We start from the raw sequence: 27,328 nt of genomic DNA, 5'->3' as shown, positions 1-27,328 counted from the left end.
CAACAACACATCAAAAGCATTATCCACCTTGACCAAGTGGGATTTATCCCAGGAACACAAGAGTGGTTCAACATATGAAAATCTGTCAATGTAATACACCACATAAACAAGCTTAAACATAAAAACCACATGATCATTTCAATAGATGCAGAAAAGGCCTTTGACAAGATACAACATCACTTCATGATCAAAACATTGGAGAGAATCGGCATGGCCGGCTCACATCTTAACATAATAAAGGCAATATACAAAGCTCCAAAGGCCCAAATAATACTTAATGGAGAGAGACTGGAGGAATTCCCATTGAGATCAGGAAAAAGACAGGGATTTCCTCTCTCACCTCTGCTTTTCAATATAGTTCTGGAAGTCCTAGCTCAAGCAATAAGACAGGAGAAGGAAATAAAAGGGATACAATTTGGAAAGGAACAAGTTAAGTTAGCTCTATTAGCTGATGACGTGATTGTATATGTAAGAGACCTGAGAGATTCCATCACAAAACTACTGAAGGTGATTAACTCCTATAGCAAAGTAGCAGGATATAAAATCAATGCACAAAAATCGGTAGCATTTCTGTATGCAAATGACAAAGATACAGAAAAAGAAATAAAGGACATAGTCCCATTTTCAATAGAGACAAAAAAAAAAAAATACCTTGGAATAATGTTAACCAAGGAAGTAATAGATCTATACAATGACAATATAAAAACTCTCAAAAAAGAAATTGAGGAGGACTTGAGAAGATGGAGACCTCCCATGCTCCTGGATAGGCAGAGTTAACATTGTGAAGATGACAATCCTACCAAAGGCAATATATAGATTTAACGCAATTCCAACTAAAATCCCTACAGTGTTCTTCACAGAGATAGAAAAAATGATCTCAAATTTCATATGGAAAAACAGAAGACCTCGCACATCCAAACATATCCTCAGCAAAAGAAATACCTCTGGTGGCATCACCATACCTGATCTAAAGCGATACTACAAAGCCATAGTAATAAAAACAGCATGGTACTGGCATAAAAACAGGAGTATAGACCAATGGAATAGAATTGAGGACCTGGATTTTGGGTCAAGCAACTATAGCTACTTGATATTTGACAAAGGCCCAAACAATATAGGCTGGAAAAAAGATAGTATCTTCAACAAATGGTGCTGGACAAACTGGATAACCACATGCAGGAAACTAAAACTTGATCCACACATTTCACCATGCACTACACTCAAATCCAAATGGATCAAAGACCTCAACATAAGACCAGAAACTCGAATACTACTGCAAGAAAATTTAGGAAGTACTTTCCATGATATAGGAATGGAAAAAGACTTCTTGAACAAAACCCCAGTGGCTCAAGTTCTTAAACAGTCACTCAACCAATGGGATCATATGAAGCTGAAGAGTTTCTTTACAGACAAGCATATAATAAGCAAAGCCAATAGAATACCCACAGAATGGGAGAAAATATTTGCAGGTTATCCAACTGATAGAGGCCTAATCTCTAGAATCTACAAAGAACTCAAAAGTCTAAACAGTAAGAAGACAAATACCCCACTCACAAAATGGGGCACAGAGTTGAACAGGCAATTCACAGAGGAAGATATACAAATGGCAAGCACACACTTAAGAAAATGTTCATCATCCCTAATCATCAGAAAAATGCAAATTAAAACAACTATGAGATTCCACCTTACCCCAATAAGGATAGCCAACATCAAAAAATCAAATGAAAATAAATGCTGGCGAGGATGTGGAGAAGCAGGGACACTCATTCACTGTTGGTGGGAATGCAGGATGGTACAACCACTTTGGAAAGCAATATGGAGACTCCTGAAAAAGCTGACTATAGAAATACCAACAGACCCAGTTATACCCTTACTGGGCATCTACCCTAAAACCTTCAAACCACAGGCCAGAGAGATTTGCTGAACCATGTTTGTAGCAGCTCAATTCATAATAGCTAGAAGCTGGAATCAACCCAGATGTTCATCATTAGAAGAATGGGTAACAAAGATGTGGTATATCTACACAATGGAATTCTATACAGCAGTAAGAAAAAAACGACACAAAGAAATTTGAGAAAAAATGGTTGAACCTGGAACAGATCATTCTCAGTGAACTTACCCAATCACAGAAAAAAAATTGACACATACTCTCACTCATCTACAACACCTAACCTGAATCTACCCAAGATACCTTACATACCCAGCAAGCACCTCATGGACTAGACAATGGGATGGATGGGGAGGGCAGGGAGGGCATCGAAGGGTGGTAAACAGTAATCTGGACCCAAACAGCAATGGTACCATAAAATTCTACTTCCTAAAAGACAGACCAAATGGCTGAACCTTCACTAGACCCTTACAGAAATCACCTGAACTACAAGACACTGGAGAGGGTAGGATCAAGACTAACCTAAATCTTCTACATCTTCCCTCCCTCCCTCTCCCCCTCTCCCTTCTCTCTCTCTTCTCTCTAACTCTTGTATATTAGTTATGTTTTTCCTCAATTTCTTAGTGGGCACAGACCTGTAACCCCCACTTCCAGCTTGGGGCTACCATCTACAATGAGCTTTTGATCAGAGAAACCTACAAGGTTTCCCAAAACAATGACAGACTTCTGTCAGAATACTTGATGACCCACCAAAGGCCAGTGGTAAAACCCTATTGAAGACTCCATACGCAGCTGACACGTAAAATGGAATGGCATGGCTGGAAGCCAGGAGTCAGTCCCCAGTCAGCATGTCTAGTGCCAGAAGGTGCTACATGGGCGACTGGGGGAAATGACCAATATCTGTCCAAGCAACTCATTGTCTAACCTAATTAGCAACAAATAACCTGATGTGATGCCCACACAAGTGCAATAGTGGCACACAGCCATGGTGGGGAACCAACTGCTCTTGATTTGGCTAACTGATCCCCTCAGTGGTACGAGACCCATAGCTGGAGCTGGGAAACAAGTCAGAACCATACCCAAACATAAGCCCACTCTCCAATATCAAGCTACCATCAATCATGGGGTATAAGAGGGCCTATGCCTATCAAACTCTCTATCAAAAAAGTAATTGTTATCTCAATTTTCTGGGTGCTAACTTACTCTCTGTTGGAGAATATGCTTCTCTTTTTCAGATAGATGCAGATCCTAAGGAGAGAGCTGCCCCAACATACCTCAAAAGGGGCCCGACTGAAACTAAGGACAATTGGCGAAACAAGCAAGGGTGATGTTTTCCTGTGAACTGGATACCAGCACAAAGGGGAAGGAGACCAACACAAAAATCATCTCCTACCAAATCAGAGAGCCAGAGCCTCAGAGGCCCCCAATACCTCAGCACCAAAGCAGACCAAAAATGAACCCAACATGGCTCAGGGAAATTTTGCGGAAGAGGGAGTGGAAAGAATGTCAGAGTCACATGTTGGGTCATGATATGCAGAGACATTTATCATACCAATAACTGGGGGCTAACTCCACAATGCACGACCCATTTACATCAACAAGGAGGGTCCAATGGGAGGGGGTAGATCATGGATGAGTCTAAACAATGGTACCAAACTGCCTATATTTGCTGAAAAGAAAATTAATAAATTAAATTTAAAAAAAAAGAAAAAGAAAAAGGGGAACCCTTCTATAATACTGGTGGGAATGCAAACTGGTCCAACCATTGTGGAAATCAGTGTGGAGGTTCCTAAAATAGCTAAAAATATACCTACCATATGACCCAGCTATAGCACTCCTAGGCATATATCCTAAGGACTTATCTCACTACCTTAGAGATACTTGTTCAACCATGTTTATTGCTGCTCTATTCAGACTAGCTGGGAAATGTAACCAGATTAGATGTCCCTCAACTGATGAGTGGATAATGAAGATGTGGCACATTTATACAATGGAGTTCTACTCAGTGGTACATAAAAATGAAGTTTTGAAATTTGCAGGAAAATGGATGGATCTGGAAAGGATTATACTAAGTGAGGTTACCCAGGCCCAGGAATCCAAGCATCATATGTTCTCTCTCATATGTGGATCCTAGATATAGATGATTGGACTTCTATGTGAGTAGGAAGAAAACTCAGTAGCAAAGGCTAATAAGCTAGAAAATAGATATAAAGGGAACAGGAAAGAAGGGAGGGAGGTACTTAATAGGCTGGTATTGTATTTATGTAAGTGGAAGATTAGATTAATGAGGGTGAAAAGGCCTAAATGAGGTCAGGGGAAGAGATTCAGTAAAGGAAAGGTGGAGGGAGGGTTTTCAAAATATAAAAGGATATAAATAAACCATATGTAAACCTACTTTTTTGGACAACGGAACACTCAGGAGCTGTAGAAAGTTGCTAGAATATTTTCAGTGCCAGGGATAGGATACCTTCCAGTGAGTTGTTGGCTAGGGAGGTCCCTTATTCCCCCAAAACATTACAGGCCATTGCCAAGGCCCTTGGTTTCCCACCAGGAATAGATAGTAAGACCCTATTGCTGAAGACACCACATACTTGGGCTGCAAGGCCACTGAGACATCCTGCTAGAACTGAGCTTATAACCTCCTCCATATAGACCAGCTGACAGAAACCTGGAAGAAGCCATATTGCATGCAATTCAATGGGAGACAGAGAAATCACCAGTGAACATACTCAACAGTGGACACTGCAAGCCTTATATTTGGCCAGCCAGACAAAATGAGCCAATGGGTGCAATAGTGGCACATCTGTCATGGTCGAAACCAACTGCCCTCTAATTGGACTGGAGGCAGTTGGTTTCCACCATGTGCTCCTCCGTGGGAGGGAATACATCCCTGATGCTGAAAACCTACAACAGGGGTAGTCATGAGCCCTAGGGGTGCAACATCTGCTGCTGTCTGGCTAAATGTATATGCTATACTCATCAAACTGCCCAGTGAACACTTCTCTTAATGTTTATACCCATATATTAATGCTATTCTCACTTTTGGTACAGAACTTTCTCTTTTCAGATGGCAGTGATCTTGGGATGACTCATAAGGCAGCATGGTGCTGAGAAGATATAACAGAGGATTGCTCAGCACTGCAATATCTCTATCACACCTTCCAAGGCTCAGGGTCCATTGCAGAAGAGGTGGCAGAAAGAATGTAAGAGCCAAAGGAAGAGTAGGACTCTTTACAATGTGCTCCTCTAGACATAAAATGGCCTGGACATCCATGACCTCAGTGCCTGACACTATCTACTCAAGACCATCATAGAAGGAGGAAAAGATCAAGACATGAAAATAAAAGAGAGACTGATTGAAAGGTGGAGGGGATATGATGGAGAATAGAGTTTCAAAGGGGGAAGCCGGGGGAGGGAGGGCATTACTATGGGATATCGTTTACAATCATGCAAGTTGTTAATAAAAAAATTAATTTATAAAAAAGCAAATAGCACAAGAAGACACACTACCTCAGGGAAAACACAGTGGTTAGATCCATAGATCTGAGGTAGCCACAGAGACATTCACATTTTGTTTCTAAGTTTTCAGATTAATGGGGTAATTTATATACAGATCAGGAATTCTCTACTCTGACTATACATGGGAATGACTTACAAAGTTATAAAATTGTGCAAAATCTCTCTAGAAAAAGGCTTAGTGTCTTCTGGACATGAGTTCACCTTAGCATTCATGGCCTCACAGGGGTTGTCATCAGCCCCACAGTTCTTAACTGCACAATTCTGAGCACAGTAACATTTTGACACAGAGTACAGAGGAGGACAGTAAGACTGGACATCAATGCAGAAGGAAGGAAGAGGGGATTCAGAGGAATAGGTGTGCGGGAAGGTAATACAGTCAAATTACAATATGTTTGTGTATTATAATTCTCAATTAAAAAAAAAAAAAACCTGGGCTGGAGAGATGGATTAGTGGTTAGCAGTTAAGGTGCTTGCCTGCAAAACCTAAGGATGGGGACTTGATTCTCCAGTACCCACGTAAAGCCAGATGCACAAGGTGACACATGCATCTGGAGTTTGTTTGCAGTGGCTAGAGGCCCTGGTGTGCCCATTCTCCACCCCCCCCCCCCGCCATGCCTGTTTCTCTGTTTCTCAAATAAATAAATAAATAAAATATTTTCTATAAAAAAAAAAACTAAGACTCCACATCTACACTGGTGAAATCCACAAAACACTTAAAAGAAATGAACACCAATCTTCCACAAACTCTCAAAAACCTGTAGAGGGAACAGGCCAAAGACAACACATGACCCATGACCCACAGACTGGCATTTCCTGCAAGCCTCCATGCAAGCTGTCCAACAAACCTGGCAGGCTGTGTTCAACTGCACAGTAAAGCCTTCCGTGAACCCAGAGTCATTCCTAAAATGGAAGGAAAGACCAGCATGGAAATCCATTGCTGAAAAACCATAGTAAAAGAATACAGGGAGACACATGATTGTCTCAGTGAAGACAGAGAAAGCACTGGATAAAACTAAACATCCAGTCATGATTTTTTAAAAAGTCAACAAACTAGGAAATGATGTCAGTTAACAAAGTTTGTCTGTGAACAGCCAATAGCCAGCATCACATTCAACCACCTGTCCTGAGAAGGAGCACAACAGTGCTTGTTCACTTCTGACTTGGTGCTGGAAGTTCTAAGTAGAGTGACTGGCAGGAGAAGGAACTAAGAGGCATCCACATTATGAATAACAAGAACAACTGTCTTTTAGATGACATGATGTGTACAGAAAATCATGAAGAGAAAATGCCACCAAGCAAGGTATTAGGCAGAGCTTTGGGACACAAACCAATTGGTGGTGCTTACATAAGCCATGTCCACAAACAGCATGAAGAAAAGCCATTCTCTTCACTTTTTTGCACTAGCCTCAAAAATAATAATAAAGTACTCAGGAACTAACTAAGGAGGTGAATGTTTATCCTGAAGCTGATAAAATGTTGCTGAAAGAAATAAAAGAAGAAAGATAAATGAAAAGCTTCCTTATAAACACTGTCACTTTATCAGTGGATAAAGATGAAACTCCTAAGTTCTGAACGACAAAGTTTTAAAATTAAATTAGTTAATTAAATTAAATTAAATAACTACAGACTGAAAACTAAATTTTTTTCTGAAAACTAGATTTTTACAAACCAAAATTATTTTCTTATAAACAGTCTGGTAAGTAGTTAATCATAGCACCAAATGTCAGCTGGCATAACTTATCAAAATATAGATTTTTGATTTATTTTCTTATAATAGAGTTTTTATTTTTATTTGAACAAGGGCTTCCCACCATTGCAAATGAACTCCAGACACATGTGCCACTCTGTGCATCTGACTTTATGTGGGTCCTGAGGAATCAAACCCAGGCCATCAGGTCATACAAGCAAGTGCTCTTACCTGTTGAGCCATCTCTCCAGCCCTATAATAATAACATTTTCAGAGTTTAATATTTTTTCCCGTTTCAATTCTGAGGTATAAATTTAAACTATTAAAAATCATTGCATTGACATAGCAGTCATAATTTATAACCCATACTAACTTGTTTGCAAGTTTAGTTAGGCTAACGTAATCAAACTTATGCCTCTGTAAAATAAGCACAAATAAGAATACTCAAGGTTTAGAAAATTTTCAGTGAAGATGTTATTTAAAATAAATACCCATTTTTTCTATATATATTCCCTTGCCGTTGAACTGACCTCTGCCTTTGGCTGGCTTTGTGAAGTCTTGGGAGGTCCTGTCAGCCGGCCTCCAGCTGGAAGGCCCGGGAAGCCTTGAAGATAATGCTGTGACCCTGAAAAACCTCCTTCTGTGACCCCCACCAGGGCAGCCTGTTCCTCCTGCGAGCTTCCATGCCCCGGCCCAACCTGTCCAGCAGTAAACTGACTTGATAAGACTGGTAACACGCCCAGCCCAGCAGCCAGTGTTTGCGTTGGAGTCAGGTTAGATGCTGTAGGGAATCACAAATGCAATCAGACAGGACTTATTCACAAGGGTCATTTCTGTACCTACCAGAAAACTGTTAAATTCAAAAGGTGAGCTTAGAGGTTATAAACTGGGAAGTTCTTTTTATGAAAAAACAAGAAACTATGATAATATTTTTTGTTTGTTTGCTTGTTTGTTTTGGTTGTTCAAGGTAGGGTCTTGCTCTTGCCCAGGCAGGCCTATATAGTGAATGTAGTCTCAGGGTGGCCTCAAACTCATGGCAATCCTCTTAATGCCTTTCTATATTTTCAATGACTGCTAATATAATGTCAATAAGATTAAATTTTAGTATTTTACTTACATGATTTATGTATTATTTGACATTTACATTATATCAGTACTTAACGAAAAATGCCCAATCACTGCAATTTATTTGCTTCCATATTTGAAGTGAATAAGTGACTTAAGTCTTGAGTTTAAAAATCCTTCAATACTTCCTAAGATCAGAGCGAATTCTACAGTAAATTTTGTTAACTGGTTCTCAGCTAATGGGAGCTCACTGTGTGCATCCCAACTTGAGTTCAGTATTCTTACACCGATAACTTGAACATGGCAATGGGTGGTGATTTTAAGCACAGAAATCCACAATAATACAAATCAAGACCCTTTTTAAGCTTAGCTGGTACTTAAACATTACATCACTGTTTTTTTAAGTCAATATTTAGAGATAAATAAATCAACAAAAATTTTCACATTTTAACTCATAGAAAATAAAATTCTCAAAGAAATTAAAGCTTTAACATTAAAACTTTCAATTACTCCACTTAAAAAAAATCTGCAAGTTAGCTAAGCATGGTGACATGCACCTGAAGTCCTAAGTACTCTGGGGCTGAAGCAAGAGGATCACTTGAACTCATAAGTTCAAGACCAGCTTGGACAATAATAACAACAATAACCCCCCGCCAAATGAAAACAGCTAATTTTGGTAACTGATTCAAATTTACATTTATTTTACAAAGTCAATAAACATAGGTTTATTACTAAATATTTAGAGGTACACACTCTGGTTCTACCTTTTAGTAATACACTTATTTAGACACTGAATTTTCAGTGTCCTCTAAGCAGCCCATGTGACAGCAAATAGCTTATTATTTAAGTCTGCATAAGAATAAACATTTTCATTAACTCTCAGTCACTGAAAGTTTAATTTTCTGGAAGGACAGACTCCACATCATAAAAATTTCTTCACCAGGGCTGGAGAGATGGCTTAGCGGTTAAGCGCTTGCCTGTGAAGCCTAAGGACCCCGGGTCGAGGCTCGGTTCCCCAGGTCCCACGTTAGCCAGATGCACAAGGGGGCGCACGCGTCTGGAGTTCGTTTGCAGAGAATGGAAGCCCTGGCGCTCCCATTCTCTCTCTCACCCTCTATCTGTTTTTCTCTGTGTGTCTGTCGCTCTCAAAAAAAAAAAAAAAATTTCTTCACCAATTTAACCATTGCCTGACCAATTTCAACAGTCAAGCTGACTGAGTTAAGTGGTCACTTGCCTAGCTGGTTAAATGTGCGAGAGGCTAAGTGTGTTACCCGTATATAACTGACTTTTATAAAGGGCCTTTATTTTCACTTAATGTGCTCACATCTAAACAGACTTCCAATTAAACTTCAAACAGAAGGTGCCTTGAAGTCACAATAAGAAATTATGATATAATATCACGTTTCTTTTTTGGTAAAATACAAAAGATGTTTTGCCTGCTAAGTGCTTAGAAGCACAATTTTCTTCAAGTATTAAATACGAGACATAATTTGAAAATGACAAAGTGAATGGACCTTAAATTTATAAAGTCCAGTTACTGCTTTTATGAGGTCTGAGGGCTTCTGATCCAGGCAACATGTAACATGTAACAGGAGACATGTAATGTGCTGTCTGCCCAGTGGACTATATGTCAGTCTCAAATGGATCTATGTCTTCTCCTGGTACTACTGTGAACCTGCATGAAATATTAAAGCATATCCAACAGGGGCCGCCTCATCTTGGCAGGGAAGCAAGCCCATCAATAACTCATCATTATTAAAAATGGAACTGCCAAGAGCACTCTTGAAATTGTAAATGACTAAGTAAAGACTCAAATATGATCTTTTTATAAATAAAAGCAAAATGCAGGTAAATTCTTTAAGTCTCAAACCTGCCTGCTGCCTGGCTTTTTGTTAGGTACACATCACTTACCTTTGTGTGCTTCTCCAGGTTGTCCCAGATCTGTCTTCAGGGGAAGCGTCGATCCTAAGGCCAGTGCCGGCTGTAGAGCCATGGTGGGAGGCTCTCCCAGTAAGCCCGGCTTCTGCAAAAGAGTAAGGAAGACACACCTGCACCTGGTGGAAAGGTGGAGGCTCATAAAGGTAGAGTCTAGCATTTTGCCAGTAAGCATACTTACATTGTTAGTGTGCACACTCTCAAATTTCACTAACTGCTGCTGTGCCAAGGGCAGAGGAGAGAGACCCTGCAGCAGGAAACTCGAGGCACCACCCACAGCTGAACTCTATGGAGGTAATACACATTCAATTAGCTCAATTCTGAAACACTACTTGTAGAACCAATTCATCCTAAGGTTCAGTTCTCTAGTTAATTTGGATAAACGCAACAGCTGCTAAATATAAATAAGATACTTTCCAACTTCAAGTAATGCTAATTTTTTTTAGTAATAGTAATGTATAAGAAGTAACCATGTAGTTATGAGATTAACTCCACATTTTTTTCTTTCATCCTTTTTCTCCTCCCCTCACCTCTTTCTGGCTTTAATGATAATGACATTACATTAATTTGTTTATTCATTTAATCACTCGACAAAGATTTATTGCACACTTGTGTAATAGGATAATCTGCTACACAGATTATATACAATATAATTGGTCTTTATGCATCTTTTAGGAGACTTTAATTATGAAAACATATACATTACAAATGGTAATTATATGAAGAGAAATACAAGTAGCTATATGAACAAATAGACTAGAAGATTCACAACAGGTTTTCCTATGAACCTAACTCATGTCTGAGCCCAGAAAACTATATAGGAATAACTGGGTGACATCTAGGTCAGTTAGTTGGTGCTGGAGGAGGGCATTCCTGGCTACAGAGATACAGCTAAGTCAAGAGAGCAAGGTCTTCTGGGACAGTAAGGCTCAGGAGATGGAGGGACCCACCTATGCAGGCCTAAAAGGCCAAATGAAACATCTTTGTTTTTTTCTAGCACAAAGGGAATACTACCAACACTCTGAATTTCTTCTCTATCATTCTCATATATAATGTTTGTTTTCTCTATTGTTTGTTGTTGTTTTGAGACCTGGTCTCTTTGTAGCCCAGGCTAGCCTGGAACTTAGTAAGTAGCCCAAGCTGGCTTTAAAGTCATGGCTGTGTGCTTGCGTTAGCACCCTCAGCGCTAGAACTAGATATGAGCCCCCATGCCTGGCTTTCCACAGTGTTCAAAATAACACAGTCACGGCTGGAAAAAAGGGTTCAGTGGATAACGGATCTCCTGTCTAGCAAGAGGATGTGAGTTCAGAAACAACCTTGGCCTCCATGACAACAGTGTCTAGTACGTGTTAGTGACTGAGTGAACGAAAATCCTACAATGTACCAAGTTCTCTTGTGAAGATAAAAACATAAGGTTTTGTTCCTCTTTAAAAAGCTTATTTTGGGGGCAGGAGGGATTGCTTAGTGGTTAAGGCACTTGCTTGCAAAGCTAAAGGACCCAGGTTCAATTCCCCAGGACCCGTGTAAACCAGATGCACAAGGTGGCGCATGCGTCCGGAGTTCATCTTCAGTACTGGAGGCTCTGTCATGCCCATTTGCTCCCCCCGTCAAATAAATAAATATAAATATAAATAAATAGATTTCAAAAAGTTTATTTTAGAAACTAGAGGGGTGGTGCATGCCTGAAATCTCAGCACTCTGGAGGCAAAAGAGGGAGGATTATGAGGTTGAGGGCTGCCTGGGCTAGTAAGTAAGACCATGTCCAAAAACAAAAACTCAAGGGGGCTGGAGAGATTGCTAGTGGTTAGTGTCTGCCACACAAACATGAGGACTGGAGTTTGTATCAACAGCACCCACACAAATGCCAGGCACAATAGTACATGTCTCTCATCCCAGCATGTCTATGGCAGGATGGGAGGTAGAGGCAGGCCTGCTAGCCTGGTGTACAAATTGGTGTACTACATAAAAGAACCTGTCCCCTCATGAGCTATGGCACACATGCACACACACATATACAATATATATAACAACAACAAAAAGCTGTGTTTAGGGTCACACCCTCATTAGTCAATCCTATATAAGAAATAACAGCTCTGATTTGTCATTATTACTATATGTCTTTAAACAGTGACTGAAATTAACATGGAATGTTTGTTTCCAATATTGTGGATATTTATGGATATGTATATACTTAAACACAACTAAAATGATAAGGAAAATATTCTTGAGTAAACATATGAGTGATTTTATAACATTGACTAAATTTTAAGTTTAGAGTTATTGCTCATTTCTTTCTATAAATTTGTTTTAGGACCACATAAAATAAACTATTTTGTTTTACTGATTTATTATCTTGTAAAAAAAATACCACAAAATATGTCTTATCTTCTTAATGACCCTACAAATAGGAATTAATAAATTTATACAATGATACTGATTTAGGTTAGCTGGATTTGATATACTCATTGTACTGACTTAAGATGTCCTTTGCCTGAACTGGTGGCACCGGTGTATAGTAGCAGTCATTCAGGAGGCTAGGACAAGAGGATGACAAGTTCAAAGCCTGACCAGGCTATTCTGAGGGAGGGCTCAAGGTCAGCCTGGGCAACTTAGTAAGATGCTGACTCCAAATACAAAGTTAAGGAGAACTGGGATGCAGCTCAGCGGCAGAGCTCTTGTCCAGAATGTACAAGGCTCTAAAACAATTCCCACAGCAGAGACAGGCCAGGCAGGACTAGACAGGGAAGGGAAGGGAGGACAAGAGAGGGAGAAGGATCTTTTAAAAAACATAGTACTTGGTCGGGCATCATGGCACACGCCTTTAATCCCAGCCCTTGGGAGGCAGAGGTAGGAGGATTGCCATGAGTTCAAGGCCACCCTGAGACTACATAGTGAATTCCAGGTCAGCCTGAGCTAGAGTGAGACTCTACCTCAAAAAACAAAACAACAACAAAAACATAGTACTCACTTAACTTCCTGACAACTTTGTTAAGAACAAATGAAATGGCTGGTTTTACTGGAAAGACATGGTGCATGCCTGCAATTCCTACATGTGGGAGTAGAGGCAGGAAAATGAGGAGTTCAGCATTGTCTTCAGCTACATAGGGAGTTAGGCCAGCCTGGACCACATGAGATCATAATGTGTTGTTTTTAGTTTACAATTTATTTTATTTATTTATTTATTAGAGAGAAGGAGGGAGAGACAGAGAGAGAAAGAGAAAGAGAAAGAGAAAAAAATGGGCACACCAGGGTCTATAGCCACTGCAAATGAAATCCAGATGCATGTGCCCCCTTGTGCATCTGGCTTACGTGAGACCTGGGGAATTGAACCTGGGTTGTTTGACTTTGTAGACAAGTGCCTTAACCTCTAAGCCATCTCTCCAGCTCTTGGGGTTTTTTGTTGTTGTTGTTGTTGTTGTTGTTGTTTGCTTTTCGTTTTAAAGAAAAGCTAGGTGTGGTGGCACATGTCTTTGATCCCAGCACTCAGGAGGCAGAAGCAGGAGGACTACTGTAAGTCTGAGGGCAGCCTGAGACTACATAGTGAGTTCCAGGTCAGCATGGACTAGAGTGAGACCCTACCTTGGAAACAACAACAAAAAAATCAAATATTCATTCCAAATCTTTGATGCCTGGTGCTTCTTACCTACCTGCTGTGCTTTACTCAAGGGCAACAGCACAGAGGGGAGGGATGGACCCATCAGGTGAGGCAAGCTGTGAGGTGTTCCAAGGATCGCTTTGAAAAAACAGAGGTAAAACATTAACTTTATGACATGTGAAATTAAAAACAAAATGAGCACCAAAAATATGTCTTCAAAGACTCATACAATGTCTCATGATCTATTAACCTGTCACTGGTGAAAAGTGACAGGCTCCTGTCCTAATGCTTTAGTTCTAGAATCTGCTGTAAAATTCCAGCACTTTCTGCCTTAACTATGAAACACAAACCTAGGTTAGCATCTTCTGGTAAGTGCTACACTCATGGTCTTGCTCAGCATTTGCTCAGTGTTTTAAGACCTTGAGAGATTTTGTCAGACGGTGAGTCTAGGGGAAAGATGCAATCCTTGTACTTAAAACTCTTAAGCAGGGCTCTGGGAAGATGGCTCAATGAGTAAGAGTGCTTGCTAAAAGCCTGAAGGCCTGAAGATACTCAAGACCACCCAGTTTGATTCCCTAGCACCTACCTAAACAGCTGTACCCCCATCCTGTGGAGAGCAGAGAATGGAAAATTGCTGGGACATGTGAATAGTGCAGCTCTGTATTCACAGACTGTCTCAACAAAACATGTGGATAAGCAGTACAGGAAGGACACCTGGAGGTCTCCTCTGCTTCCATATGCACAGAGACATGCACATGCATATACCACACACATCACATACTACACAAAAATTATTATGTATAACTCTTTTGAGAAGATATCACATGGAACTATATAATAAACACAAGGCACAGAACTGTATATAGAAATACAAGGAATAAATGGTAACCACATACTTAATTCTGAGTCTATATATCAAATACTTATGGGTTTTTATAAATATTTTCATTTATCTATTTGCAGGGAGAGAGAGAATGGGTGTGTCAGGGCCCCTTGCCATTGTAAATGAACTCCAGGTGTATGTACTACTTTATGCATCTGGCTTCACCCGAGTATGAGGATGGCAGGCTTTGCAAGCAAGGCCCTCCTTAATTGCTGAGCCATCTCCCCAGCCCCCCACAATACTTTTAAAAGAAATATTTTAAAAATAGGTAATATACATAGAAAAGAACCAAAGATAGGAAATGACATGAAGATGGGGAGTAGGAAGAGAGCTGAGGGAAGGGAGAAGGGAGAGGATATTAAGAGAAAGGGGAAAGGTGGCAGAAACAGCAGTGGGGGAGAGGAAAATCAATTAAAACTGCTGGAATGAATCATATGTAATCTCTATTTGCCAACTAAAAAATGAAATTTTGAAAAAGCATGAAGAAGTTTCATCTAATTATTATTATAGAAACAGCTATAAGAGGGAAGTACATATATGTAATGTATAGAAATAGCAGAATAGGTCCTGATAATGTAGATGTAGCAAAATGTCAACACCCCGCCCCCCATGGCTCAAGGAACAGTATGAAACAGGAGGCAGAAAGAATGTGAGGGCTTGAGAAAGGAGAGGAGTGCACTGTCATCCAGGCGTAACAAGGCATGTATGACCTCATAGTGACTGTGATAACGTGCACTAGATCCCCACAGAACTAAGCCTATCAACATTCTGTCATGGATGATGGAGAAGGACATGAGCCCCCTCCCTCCCTGAGGAGTTACAGGTAACATAACTGTGGCTGGGGGAATCAGAGACATTTATTATGTAGTGGTATCTCTGTTGGTAGGACCCACCACCCACGCAGGTGCCTCTAATTAAACTCAGTTAGTCATTCCACACAAGAAAAAAAGGGACATTAAAATAGAAGAGGACCTAGTTGGAAGAAGAAGGGGGTCAGCCAGAGGGGAGGGAGAGGGCAGTCAAGAGAAGGCAATGATGGGATTACAATCAAAGTATATTACAGACATGTGCAAAGATTATCAGTAAAAAAGAACACTAGATTATACCTAGAATCCTAGTACTCTGGGAGGTAGCAACAGCAGGATTGTGAGTTTGAGGCCAACCTGGATCACATAGAAAGACCCTATCTCCAAAACACACATATGCTCACATGCACATGCATGCACACATGCACGCACACACACATGCACATACATGCACACAGAAGGTAGCACACACTCAATAGAAAGACTGGGTTGGTTTATTGTCAACCTCACAAGACCTAGACTCACATGTGAGAAATTATATAGATTAGGTTAGCCTCTGGGCATGACTGTGAGGGATTATTTTAAGTTAATTGAGGTGTGTGGACCCACCTTATCTGTGGTCAGCACCATTCAATGGGCTGGGGTCCTGGCTAGATTTAAAAAGGAGAGAGCTGGCTGAGCACCAGCACTAATCACTACCTCCTTACTGTGCTGAGTGTGAGCAGATGCCGCAAGCTCCTGCTGCCTGCCTTCCTCACCATGATGGACTGGGACCTGGTAGCTGAAACAAAACCCTTTCTCCCTTAAACTGATTTTGTCAGACATTTACTAAAACAATGAGAGCATAACTAGTACAGGCTCATTAAAAATATGATATACCATTTGTGAGCAGAGATGAGTGAACTGGAGCCCCGGATAGGTGGGAACAATGTAAATTCTGCAACCATAACTGGAAAACAGCTGGGTAGTTTCCTACAACTTAAATGTACTTCATATTTACAAGTCTAAATAAAGAGTAATACACAAATCTCCATTGAAATTTTATTTTTTTATTCAATTTTTTTTTATTTATTCGTTTGAGAGAGATAGAGAGAGAAAGAGGCAGATAGAGAGAGAATGGGCACGCCAGGGCCTCCAGCCACTGCAAATGAACTCCACATGCGTGCGCCCCCTTGTGCATCTGGCTAACGTGGGTCCTGGGGAATCGAGCCTCGAACCGGGGTCCTTAGGCTTCACAGGCAAGCGCTTAACCGCTAAGCCATCTCTCCAGCCCTGAAATTTTACTTGTAATGCTCTCAAACTGGAAAGACTTAAATATTCATCATGTCTATGAGGCTGATGTACTAGCAACTGTGCTAACAAGGCAACTTCATCACATCTATTAACATGCATTTGGGAAATAGCTCAGGGGTAGGGGTGGACTGCATGCAGAAGGTCCTGGGTCCAACCCCTAACACCTACTCCCTCCCAAACCAGAAAGAAAATAAAACTTTTCACCCATTCTCCAGCTTTGGCTCTACTCACATGAGGCAGGGATTTAACCTCTTCCCTTGTCAAACACACAAAGACAAGCCAGAAAGCTGAGATTCTTCTCCATACATGGAGAGAGATACCAAAACATCTTATTTAAAACAGGTAAATGACATTAAACATGCAAAGCAGACTTTGAAGTAGAACAGCAGAGAAATATACACAGTCCTGGGTAAAGAGATGGAAATAATACTAAGCCAAAATTATTAAAGATGCCCAGAACCTGAAGGTGCAGACAATGCTTTGTGAAAGACCCAAGAGTATAGTATGCTTCTTTGTGGTACATGTACATATGTGTGCATATGTATGTAACCAGAGGACAACCATTGTGTGTATATGAGGTACATTACATGTGTGTTTATATGCTCGTAAAGGGCAGAGGACAATGATGGGTTGTGCATATGTGGGTGTGTTTAAGTGTATATGTGTGTGTGTGTGTGTGTGTGTGTGTGTGTATGTATGTAAAGGACAAACGATAACCTTGGATTGTGTTATACATGCAGGTTCATGCACATGTGCACACATATGTATATGCATGTAATGGCCAGAGGATAGCCTTGGGTTGTATCTCTGTGTGTGTGTATGTACCAGAGTACACGTGTGTGTGTGTGTGTGTGTGTGTGTGTGTGCACGCATGCGTGTAAAAGCCAGAGGACAACCTTGGGTGTCATCCTTAGGCACTGTTTACCATTTTTGAGACAGAATCTCCAAATGGCTTGAAATCCCAGTGCTAACCTTGAGATTACAAAATGTACCACCATGCCTAGATAATTTCACATGGGTATTGGGGATCAAATTCTGATCATCATGCTTGCAAGGCAAATACTTTATTGATTGAGCTCTCTTTTCAGCCCCAGGCATGCTTTAACTATTAGCACCGTCTTGGACTTCAGCAGCAACAGCATGGTACTAGGACAAGAGGCCACTGCATGTTGTGCTAGTCAACATCAACAAACAGATTTTTGAGTCTGTTTTTTTTTTTTGTTTTGTTTTGTTTTGTTTTTATTTATTTTTTGTTGTTTTTTGAGGTAGGGTCTCACTGTAGAGCCCAGGCTAACCTAGAATTCACTATGTAGTCTCAGCCTTGTCTCGAACTCACGACAACCCTCCTACCTCTGCCTCCCGAGTGCAGGGATTAAAGGTGTGTGCCATCACGCCCAGCATTTGTGTCTATTTTACACCATGTTTTAGGACAACCCAAAAAACCTAGATGTGATATTATGATGATGTATATTGTTTGGATTGTTACCCAGTTACTGGCTCATAAATCTCTCCCCAGAATAGGCTAGAGTTTCTCCTCAAGGCTGGCTATACACATTCTGTTTTTCTGTTTTGTGTCATAAGAAAGCTCTTTTGTCTAATTGATATTAAGACATAAGAATGCATCATACAGGCCAGGGACAGGCAGGCTTCATGGGATTTACCCAGTCATTCCATTGGCAGAACTCACACTCTTTCTCCAATTACATTTCTACACAGTATGTTTGCTGCTGAAGTCTCCACAAAAACCCTGCAAAACAGCTTTGGTTTTAAGAACTTTTGAACACCTGGAGATGCCCAGGGGTGGACACCTGCAGCGAAAGCATAGAGCTCCTACCCCCCCCCCACACACACATCTAGGAACCTCCCCATCTACACCCTTGGGAACATCTTGTATTATCAACTGAAAAATGTGTGGTTATCTAAGGGTACCAGTTTTCTTGGAGTCCCATGAGACTTGAGGTTGGTGTTTCAGGAATGCTGCTACCAGTCAGAAGCACAGGCAAAACAGCATGAGTCACAACTTTAAGTGAGGAACTGTCTGGGGGCTGGACCCCCAACCTGTGGGATCTGCCACCTCTCACAGCAGTATCCAAACTGAATGAAATTAAAGGAAACTTCACTGGGTTGGTATCTGCTATAGTATATCTTACTTACTTGATATGTGGGGAACCCCTCCCTGGCCTCTGGTGTCAGAAGTGATATGTGTTGTGAGTATATTGTAGGAGAAAGAGTCTCAGTTTAATTGGCTTTCTTTTCAATAAATGCAGATCAGACTGCATCCACATAGAAAAGAACCTCATATGAGTAGACATTAGCCACTCAGGATCGAAACTAAACAAATATATTGAATATCCTTACTCTATATATGTTTGATTTTAAACTTTACCATTGAACACAGACATTCATTTCCTTTATAATGTTAACACAAAAACTCTGTGTATGTAAAGCAGCACATCTCAGAAGGTAATACCAGTGCCTGGGGATGGCCCAGTCAGGAAACACACAAGCATAAAGACCTGAGGAGTGATTGCATGCTTGTAATCCCAGTGCTAGGAGAGCAGAGATAGTTGGATGCTTAAGGCTTACTGGCCAGTCAGTCCAGCCTACTTGATGGGCTCCAGGCCAACAAGGGACCCTGTCGTAAAACAAAAAGGGCAGACAGCAACAGGAGAACCATATTTGAGGTGTTCTTTGGCCTCCATACTCACACACATATATATGTACCTGCACACACACACAGACATGAAAACAAGAATAATAATTTTTAAAGTAATAATACAAATAGGTTGATATCTAACGTGGACTGATCATATGAATATTTGGACAATACTTTAAAAAGTGATGCTTTTGTCATTGGTAAAAGTGAAGCAATTTTACAACAGAAGGAAGAGAAGAAAAAAAGGAAATATGTTTAGCACTTTCAACAGATAGTTTTGTTACTATAACAGAATGTATCATATTTTTTCTTTATATACCCTACAACAATCTACGTTCACTCTTACCTAACTCATAAATTCATGTCCACTAAAAGCTCAAGTTAAGCCTAATACTTAACACTTACCAATGGTATAAAAAAGGGAAGCACATAAGCAGATTATGCCAAAATATAAGATCATCTCAGATAATCAAATAAAATTCATTAATAGGCCTTAGGAAAGTCAGTATCATTAGACAAGATTACATGTTCTTGACTATGTAAATGCATCTTTAACATGTCACAGATAATGCAGCACAAACAGGTGCAAACCAACATTCTGTGTGTAACAGAACATATGATGCTTACCAGGTTTGACTGCTCGTCCACGTAACGAGGGCTGCAGAAGAACTTGCAACATGGCAGGATTGCTTAAACTTTTCATAATTTGTACTGGGTTTGGCTCTGGAAGTAATCCCTTTTGGTTACTGTGCATCTTCAGCGCATGTAAAAACAGACATTAAAACAAGCCAAAAACAAAAATTAGAGACTTTCATTCCAGAAATGCTCATTCATCTAAGATTTGTTCTCTTTTAAAATTTAATTATTTTTTTAATTTTAAAGTATTTTTATTTTATTTATCATTTGAGAGAGTGAGGCGGAGAGAGTGAGGGAGGAAGGGAGAGAATGGGCACACCAGAGCCTCCAGCCACTGCAAATGAATTCCAGATGCATTTGCCACCTTGTGCATCTGATTTACATGGATACTAGGAAAACCAACCCTGGGTCCTAAGACTTCCCAGGCAAGTACCTTCACCACTAAGCAATCTTTCTAACCCTCATTTTATTTTATTTGCAAGCCATGAGAACAGAAGAGACAGAGAAAGGGCCTGCCAGGGCCCCTAGCCTCTGCAAGCAAACTCCTGATCCACGTGCCACCTTGTGCATCTGGCTTTACTTGGGTTCTGGAAAATTGAACCACGGTCATTAGGCTTTGTAGGCAAGCACATTAACCCCTGAGCTATCTCTCCAGCCCCTAAAATCTGGTGTCTGATAAACATAATGTGGTTAGTATTGGGTACTTGCTATGTACTTTTTTCTACAGTTCTCAATTAGAAATGGGATGTTTATCATGCATGTGACATGAAGTCCTCACAGAATGTCTCAGTTAAGTACCAACTGGCTTCAAAGGAGCTAACAGTTTACTAGAACAACTCTCATCACAAATACAGCAAGATCAATAAAAAGAAAATCTGAATTGCATCCATGCTACAGAAAGTCTGCAATGCTGTTGAACTAAAGTTGAATCATGCAGGTTGTTTTACAAATAAAATTGTTCTTATACTGAAAGTCTATTTCATGTACTGGCTTTGCATACATTGTAACTGGATAGCTTCTTTAAAATATGAAATAGTTTTCAGTGCTTTATTTATTTATTTATTTTTATTTGAGAGAGAGAAATAGAGAGAGAGAGAACGGGTGTTCCAGGGCCTCTAGCTACTGCAAATGAACACTGGATGCAAGTACCACCTTGTGCATCTGGCTTTATGTGGGCACTAGGGAACTGAACCTGGGTCTTTTGGCTTTATAGGAAAGCACCTTTGCCACTGAGTCATCTCCCCAACCCTATAATTTTCAGTTTTAAAAAGCTTCCTGCTGGGCATGGTGGCATACACTTTTAATCCCATCACTTAGAAGGCAGAGGTAATAGGACTGCTGTGAGTTCGGGGCCACCTTGAGACTACAGAGTGAATTCCAGGTCAGCCTGAGCTAGAGTGAGACCCTCCCTCAAAAAAAAAAAGGTTCCTGATATATGTGAATTTTGAATTAGATTCTAATATGAAAACATAAAAGAAAAATTATAAACATCTAGCCATGTGAAAAGGGAGAACTGACGAGGACAACGGGATATCTCTTCCAACCCAGATGCAATATAATTGAGAAGGACTGGAAGATGGACTCAAGAGACAGACACACAGTCTCTGAGAAATCCTGGAGGACAGAGATATGCAGATGGACCCTAGTGAGAGCAAGAGAGCCTGGTTCTCCTGGAATCCAGAGAAGGGCTTTGGGACAACCTGTTGAGGTGCTCTCTCTGCCTGGCCTTTGGAGATGCACAGCTCTCCTGGCCATCAAAAAGCCAGGCAGGACAGGAAGAGCACCTACATACCATGCCACAGAATCAATAGCAGGTGGCATGAAAATTCACTCTGAGCAGTAAGGACCAGATGTGTGTATGGGCAGGGCCACTGGTCACTGAAAATCTCTCCTCTCACAGCCATCTCAGCTCCTCCCTCCCATAACCACAGTACAGGGTGGGGATACAGAGATGCAGAGGCCCACTCAGAACCTGGTGCTTGGTAGAGGTGGGAAAAGCCCAAAGGGACAGTAGAGCTCTGCCCTGTGGTCCTGTGCCTTCCCTAAACCCTAACCTCAGATCAGGCTTTCCCTTTCCACTGTCCATTCCTTCCCCTGGTAAACTCTAATTGGGGGTGAAGAAGTAGTGGGGATTGAACCCAGGACCTTGAGCAGCACATATTTACCACAACCATCACACTAAGTTTTCAATACTAACATACAAGGAAGCTGACATTTACTCCAGGAAAATATGTATTCAAGGAAAACAATAACTAGACTTCTGGAGACTAGAGTCACTCAAAAATGAAGACAATACTCTGGGCTGTCTTGAAGAAGGAAAGCAGAAAGAATGGACAAGAAATATAAGAATTCCAGCTTGTTAAGAAACCATTCTACATGCAATTCAATGGGAGAAAGAGAAATCACCAGTGAAGATACTCAACAGTGGACACTGCAAGCCTTATAATTGGCTAGCCAGGCCAAATGAGCCAACGGGTACAATAGTAGCATGTCTGTCATGGTGGAAACCAACTGCCCTCTAATTGGACTGGAGGTCCGCTCCATGGGAGGGAATATATTCCCAATACTGAAAACTTAAAACAGGAGTAGTCATGCCCTAGGGGTGTAACGTCTGCTGCTGTCTGGCTAAATGTATATACTATGCTCATCAAACTGCCCAGTAAGTACTTCTCTGAATGTTTATACCCTCATATTAATGCTACTCTCACTTTTGGTAGAGAATCTTCTCTTTTCAGACGGCAGTGACCTTGGAACGACTCAGAAGGTATCATGGTGCTAGAAAGAAGTGACCGGAGTGATTGGTACTGTAATATCTCTATCACACCTTCCAAGACTCAGGGTCTAATGCGGAAGAGGTGGAGGAAAGAATGTAAGAGCCAAAGGAAGGATAGGACTCCTTACAACGTGCTCCCTCCAGACACAAAATGGCCTGTATATCCATAACCTCACAGTGCCTGACACTACCTACACAAGACCATCATAAGAGGAGGAAAAGAGCATGACATCAAAATAAAAGAGACTAATTGAGAAGTGAAGGGGAGATGATGGAGAATGGAGTTTAAAAGGGGAAAGTGGGGGAAGGGAGGGTATTACCATGGGATATTTTTTATAATTATGGAAGTTGTTAATAAAAATTTGAAAAAAAGAATTCCAGCTTCTTGAACAATTAAGAAATGTTGGATTTTATTCACAATTTCAGCAAGGACATTCATTTGTAAAGAATATCCAAGGGGAAGGGAAGTTGTGTGTGAAAACATTTATCAAGAAAGACCAAAACAGCTTTTACTACAGACAGGTTGTTCTAAGTACTTCACATGGATCTGATCCTTAATACTCAAAAGCCATTCTATACATTGGTGTCACTATCTGTATTCTACAGATTGAAAAACAAACAAATGTAGAAACAGGGCTGGAAAGGTGGCTAAGCAGCTAAGGCACTTACCTGTGAGGCCTGAGGATCCAGGTTCGATTCTCCAGAACCCGTATAAGCACAAGCATGCATGTGCACAAGGTGAAACACTTGTCTGGAGTCCAACTGCAATGGTGGGAGGCCCTGGTGTGACAATTCTCCTCCCCCAACCATAAAAAGAAAATGGTTCTTCCAGCACTGGGGTTCATTTGCAGCAGCTGGTGGCCTGGTGTACCCATTCTCTCTCTCTCTCTGCCTCTTCCTCTCAAATAAATTTAAAAAGCTCAGAAATACATAAAGCATTATTCTTAATCTACATTCTATCTTTTTATCAGATAGAGTAAATAGCAGAGCACATATGATTAAAAAATAAAGTGGGAACTGGGGGGATGGCCCAGTAGTGAAAGGCACATGAACGTGAAGCCTGATGACCTGGGTTTGATTCCCCAGGACCCACATAAGCTAGATACACAAGGTGGCACATGCATCTGGAGTTCATTTGTAGTGGCTAGATGCCCTGGCACAGCCATTTCTCTCTCTTGCTTCCCTCAAAATAATTTATTTATTTATAAAAGATAGAATATTTAAAAAGGTTTTAAAAGTAAAGCACAAATATCATGGCAGGTAGGGTATGAAGATGGAAACAGGATGGAAATGAATGTGCTATGTGTGAGAGCATGTATTGATGAAGGGAGAGGTGTGAATTAGTTTAGGGACAAGGGATAAAGGATAAAAATACAATTCACAGTTGGACAGGCAGAAGAATAAAAATCCATATCTATCCAATAGTATAAGAAAAATAAAGGAAAATGTTTTTTGTTCATTTTTATTTATTTACTTGAGAGTGACACAGAGAGAGAAAGAGGCAGACAGAAAGAGAGAATGGGTGCACCAGGGCTTCCAGCCACTGTAAATGAACTCCAGATGCGTGCACCCCTTTGTGCATCTGGCTAACATGGGTCCTGGGGAATCGAGCCTTGAACCCTGGTCCTTAGGCTTCTCAGGCAAGTGCTTAACTGCTAAGCCATCCCTCCAGCCCAAGGAAAATATTTTTAAAATAAACATGAAAAACAGATTGCAAAAATAATCCTAATTATTAAAATAACCAAGTATTCAAAATACACGAGTAAAATAACAAGGACTTTCATATTGAACTTAAGTAAAACAATGTTAGCTATGGAATTGTCACCTAAAAGAATACATTTAGAAAGGCTGATAAGGGATGGCAAATATAACCAAAAAAAGAAGTTGTACTAATCAGCATAGGATGAGAAAAAAATATTTCAATATCAAGAATATATATACTGATAAAATAATCAATATGATTGTGAACAAACATACTTAATGATATATTCTCCTCTCTATCTCTCTGTATATACATACAAAGGCAGCAATAGTTAACAGAATAAGCAGAAACAGAAAAATTGGCAATATAGATGCAAATGTCTAACATATTCTTCTCAAACACCAAGTGATGAAGTAGATTAGATGTGGAAGATGTAAGTGCTAGTTAGTAAGACCACATTGGTCTTTCCACATGCCTGTGCACATATGACAGCATGGGTTGTTTTGTGCATAATGGCACATTTGTAGAAATCAGTCGCACAGTGATGTAAAAGCACATCTCAACCTCCCAAAATTAGCAGTAGAGATGAAGTTTTCGAACCATAATTGTTTTTCTGACCATATTCTTCAACAGAAGAATAGCTTTTGAAAGTTCCAACAATATGACCAATTAGAATCTGCCTTCATGGGACCCAGTGAGGAAGGGGCTATTCCAAAGAGAAAAAGAACTCCATAAATCCACAAAATGAATTTTAGATAAATGTAGAGAAATAGAAGAGTGAGGAACTGAAAAGAAAACCAATAAGAACACAGTTCCAGTCAGGGTATAATGATTCTGGCAGAATGAAGGTATTCTACAGAGACACTGGTATCCCTCCCTTTGGCTATTAGAGTATTGAAATACTGGATCCCCCAAAATTGGAAATTTCCCATGACTCTCATGCTGAGAGAAGGAAACCAGCCATAAGGAAACTTATCTCTAGGAAAGTGATGCCACATGAGAAAGAAAGAGAGATCTTGACCAGACTGCTTAGCTATGTATACCTCTTGCCTTCTATCTAAACTTCATGTCAAAACCCTGGGGTGAGATGGGGAAGGTCACTGGACCTCTTTGGTCCTCTTCCCAGTGTGGCCACATTGAATACATCTTTTTCTGTTTTCCAATATCAATTGTCCTCAATTGGCTTATAGGGCTATGAGGGCACAGGTTCTGACCCTAACAACTCCAGTCATAATTTTGGTGAGCCATAGCCAGGAGAAAAGACTTATTTTGAGTGCCAGCCACTGGCAGCAAGCAAACCCTGGATGGAGAGAAAAGAATGGAGGGTACCACCTAGCTGTGGAATTGCTTTTTTCTAGAAATGACTTCTTACCTCCCCACATCAGCCAGCTGCAGCTTCTTTGTAGCTCTACTGGGTGAAGCAGAGAAACGTGAGTTTTGACTTTGTTTTATGCTGGGGAGAGTTTGACCCTTGGTGCACCTTGGGCATTGCTTTCTTATTTACATTTAGGGCTCCTTGAGCTGTTTGGGCCCATTCTGAACCATTGTTGGTGACTGTTATTTGATGACTGTTTTTATCTTTTGAGCAGTTTCAGTTCTGTTGGGCTATAATGTCATTTGTATGACAAGCCTTAAACTATCTGGGTGTTTGCAGTATGACAGGGAAGGCTTTGGGGCCCTTCTGAGCCATTTGAAACAGGGTGTTAAGGAATCTCTGCTGTGATTTATATAGCCATGAAAACTATTGTCTTCACCATCCTGGTGCCCTCTAGTGAGAATTTTAACTAATTAGTCTTTTATAAACTTGGGGTGGTTTCTAATACCACATGGCGCAAAACCAACATAATCTGCTCCTGGAGCTCCTAAAATGAACCTGGAAACAAACCTCTGGTCACTTCATTATTGCATTTCTCTTTTAGAAACTTATTGTGCACTACGATTATGAATAAACTGGTATCCTACTTTTGAAATGTGCACTGCATGAGTATGTATGAATATGAATCTTTTGGGAACATTTTTTTGATTACGTTAATAACTGTAGCTGTTGCCTTTGTGTGTATTTTTGTTTTTCTTCCTTTGAAAAGGTAGTCAGGCTGGGGATGGTGTTGACACCTTTAATCCCAGCACTTGGGAGGCAGAGGTAGGAGGATTGCTGTGAGTTCCAGGCCAACCTGAGACTACATAGTGAATTCCAGGTCAACCTGGGCTCGAGTGAAACCCTACCTCAAAAAAAAAAAAAAAAAAAGAAAGAAAGAAAGAGCGAAAGGAAAAAGAGAAAAAGAAAAGAAAAAGTAGTCAGCTATAATACAGGAATTTATAAGATTTGAATTTGAGACTATAAAGAAAACTGACTTACCTCAGGCAAACCTACTTAAAAAGTTAACTAATGGAAATGTTAATGATGAGTTTCCTTCCTTGTGAAATGATTTGAGATTGGCTCTTTTAAATGTTATTTCTAGAAACTGAGGTTGAGAAAAAAAAATTGTTACAAGATTTATAAAAAATAGCAGATTTTGGGGGGGGTGGGGGGGGGGAGAAGAACTGGCCAGCTAGGGCCTCAGCCCCTGCAATTGAACTCCAGATGCTTGTGCCACCTAGTGGGCATGTGTGACCTTGCGCTTGCCTCACCTTAGTGTGTGTAAAAAGGCCGACCTTCTAAAACAAATGTTTTAGAGACACTGTCTATATTAGTGACCTTCTCATTGCTGTGAACAAATACCTGACCAGAAGCAACTTAAGGAAGTAAAGGGTTTTTAATTGGCTCACAGTTTTGAGGGGAAGTTCATGGTGGAGAAGGTATGGTGGAAGGAGAGGGAGCGGAGCAAGTCACATGTGTCATCAGGAAGCAGAAAACAAACTGGAAGTGGGGCACAGCTACAAAACCTTAAGA

General features: G+C 40.5%; 1 protein-coding gene across 2 annotated transcripts in view; it reads right to left on the bottom strand.

Moving 5' to 3' along the window:
- The window catches only part of Raver2 (ribonucleoprotein, PTB binding 2), a 143,461-nt gene that overhangs the window by 27,698 nt on the left and 88,435 nt on the right, over positions 1-27,328 (bottom strand). For both annotated transcript variants that reach the window (XM_045150130.1, XM_004663168.3), the window contains exons 5-9: positions 19,955-20,081; positions 13,742-13,827; positions 10,276-10,380; positions 10,071-10,182; positions 7,625-7,875 (exon numbers count right to left, since the gene is read on the bottom strand). In XM_045150130.1, the coding sequence (XP_045006065.1) occupies positions 7,625-7,875; positions 10,071-10,182; positions 10,276-10,380; positions 13,742-13,827; positions 19,955-20,081 (681 nt within the window). The remainder of the gene's footprint in view (positions 1-7,624; positions 7,876-10,070; positions 10,183-10,275; positions 10,381-13,741; positions 13,828-19,954; positions 20,082-27,328) is intronic.

The sequence above is a fragment of the Jaculus jaculus genome, chromosome 5 (assembly GCF_020740685.1).
Source record: "Jaculus jaculus isolate mJacJac1 chromosome 5, mJacJac1.mat.Y.cur, whole genome shotgun sequence".
In the NCBI taxonomy this organism is placed as follows: Eukaryota; Metazoa; Chordata; class Mammalia; order Rodentia; family Dipodidae; genus Jaculus; species Jaculus jaculus.
The sequence above is the reverse complement of the archived record's forward strand: the minus strand, read 5'-3'. Positions and strand labels throughout refer to the sequence as shown.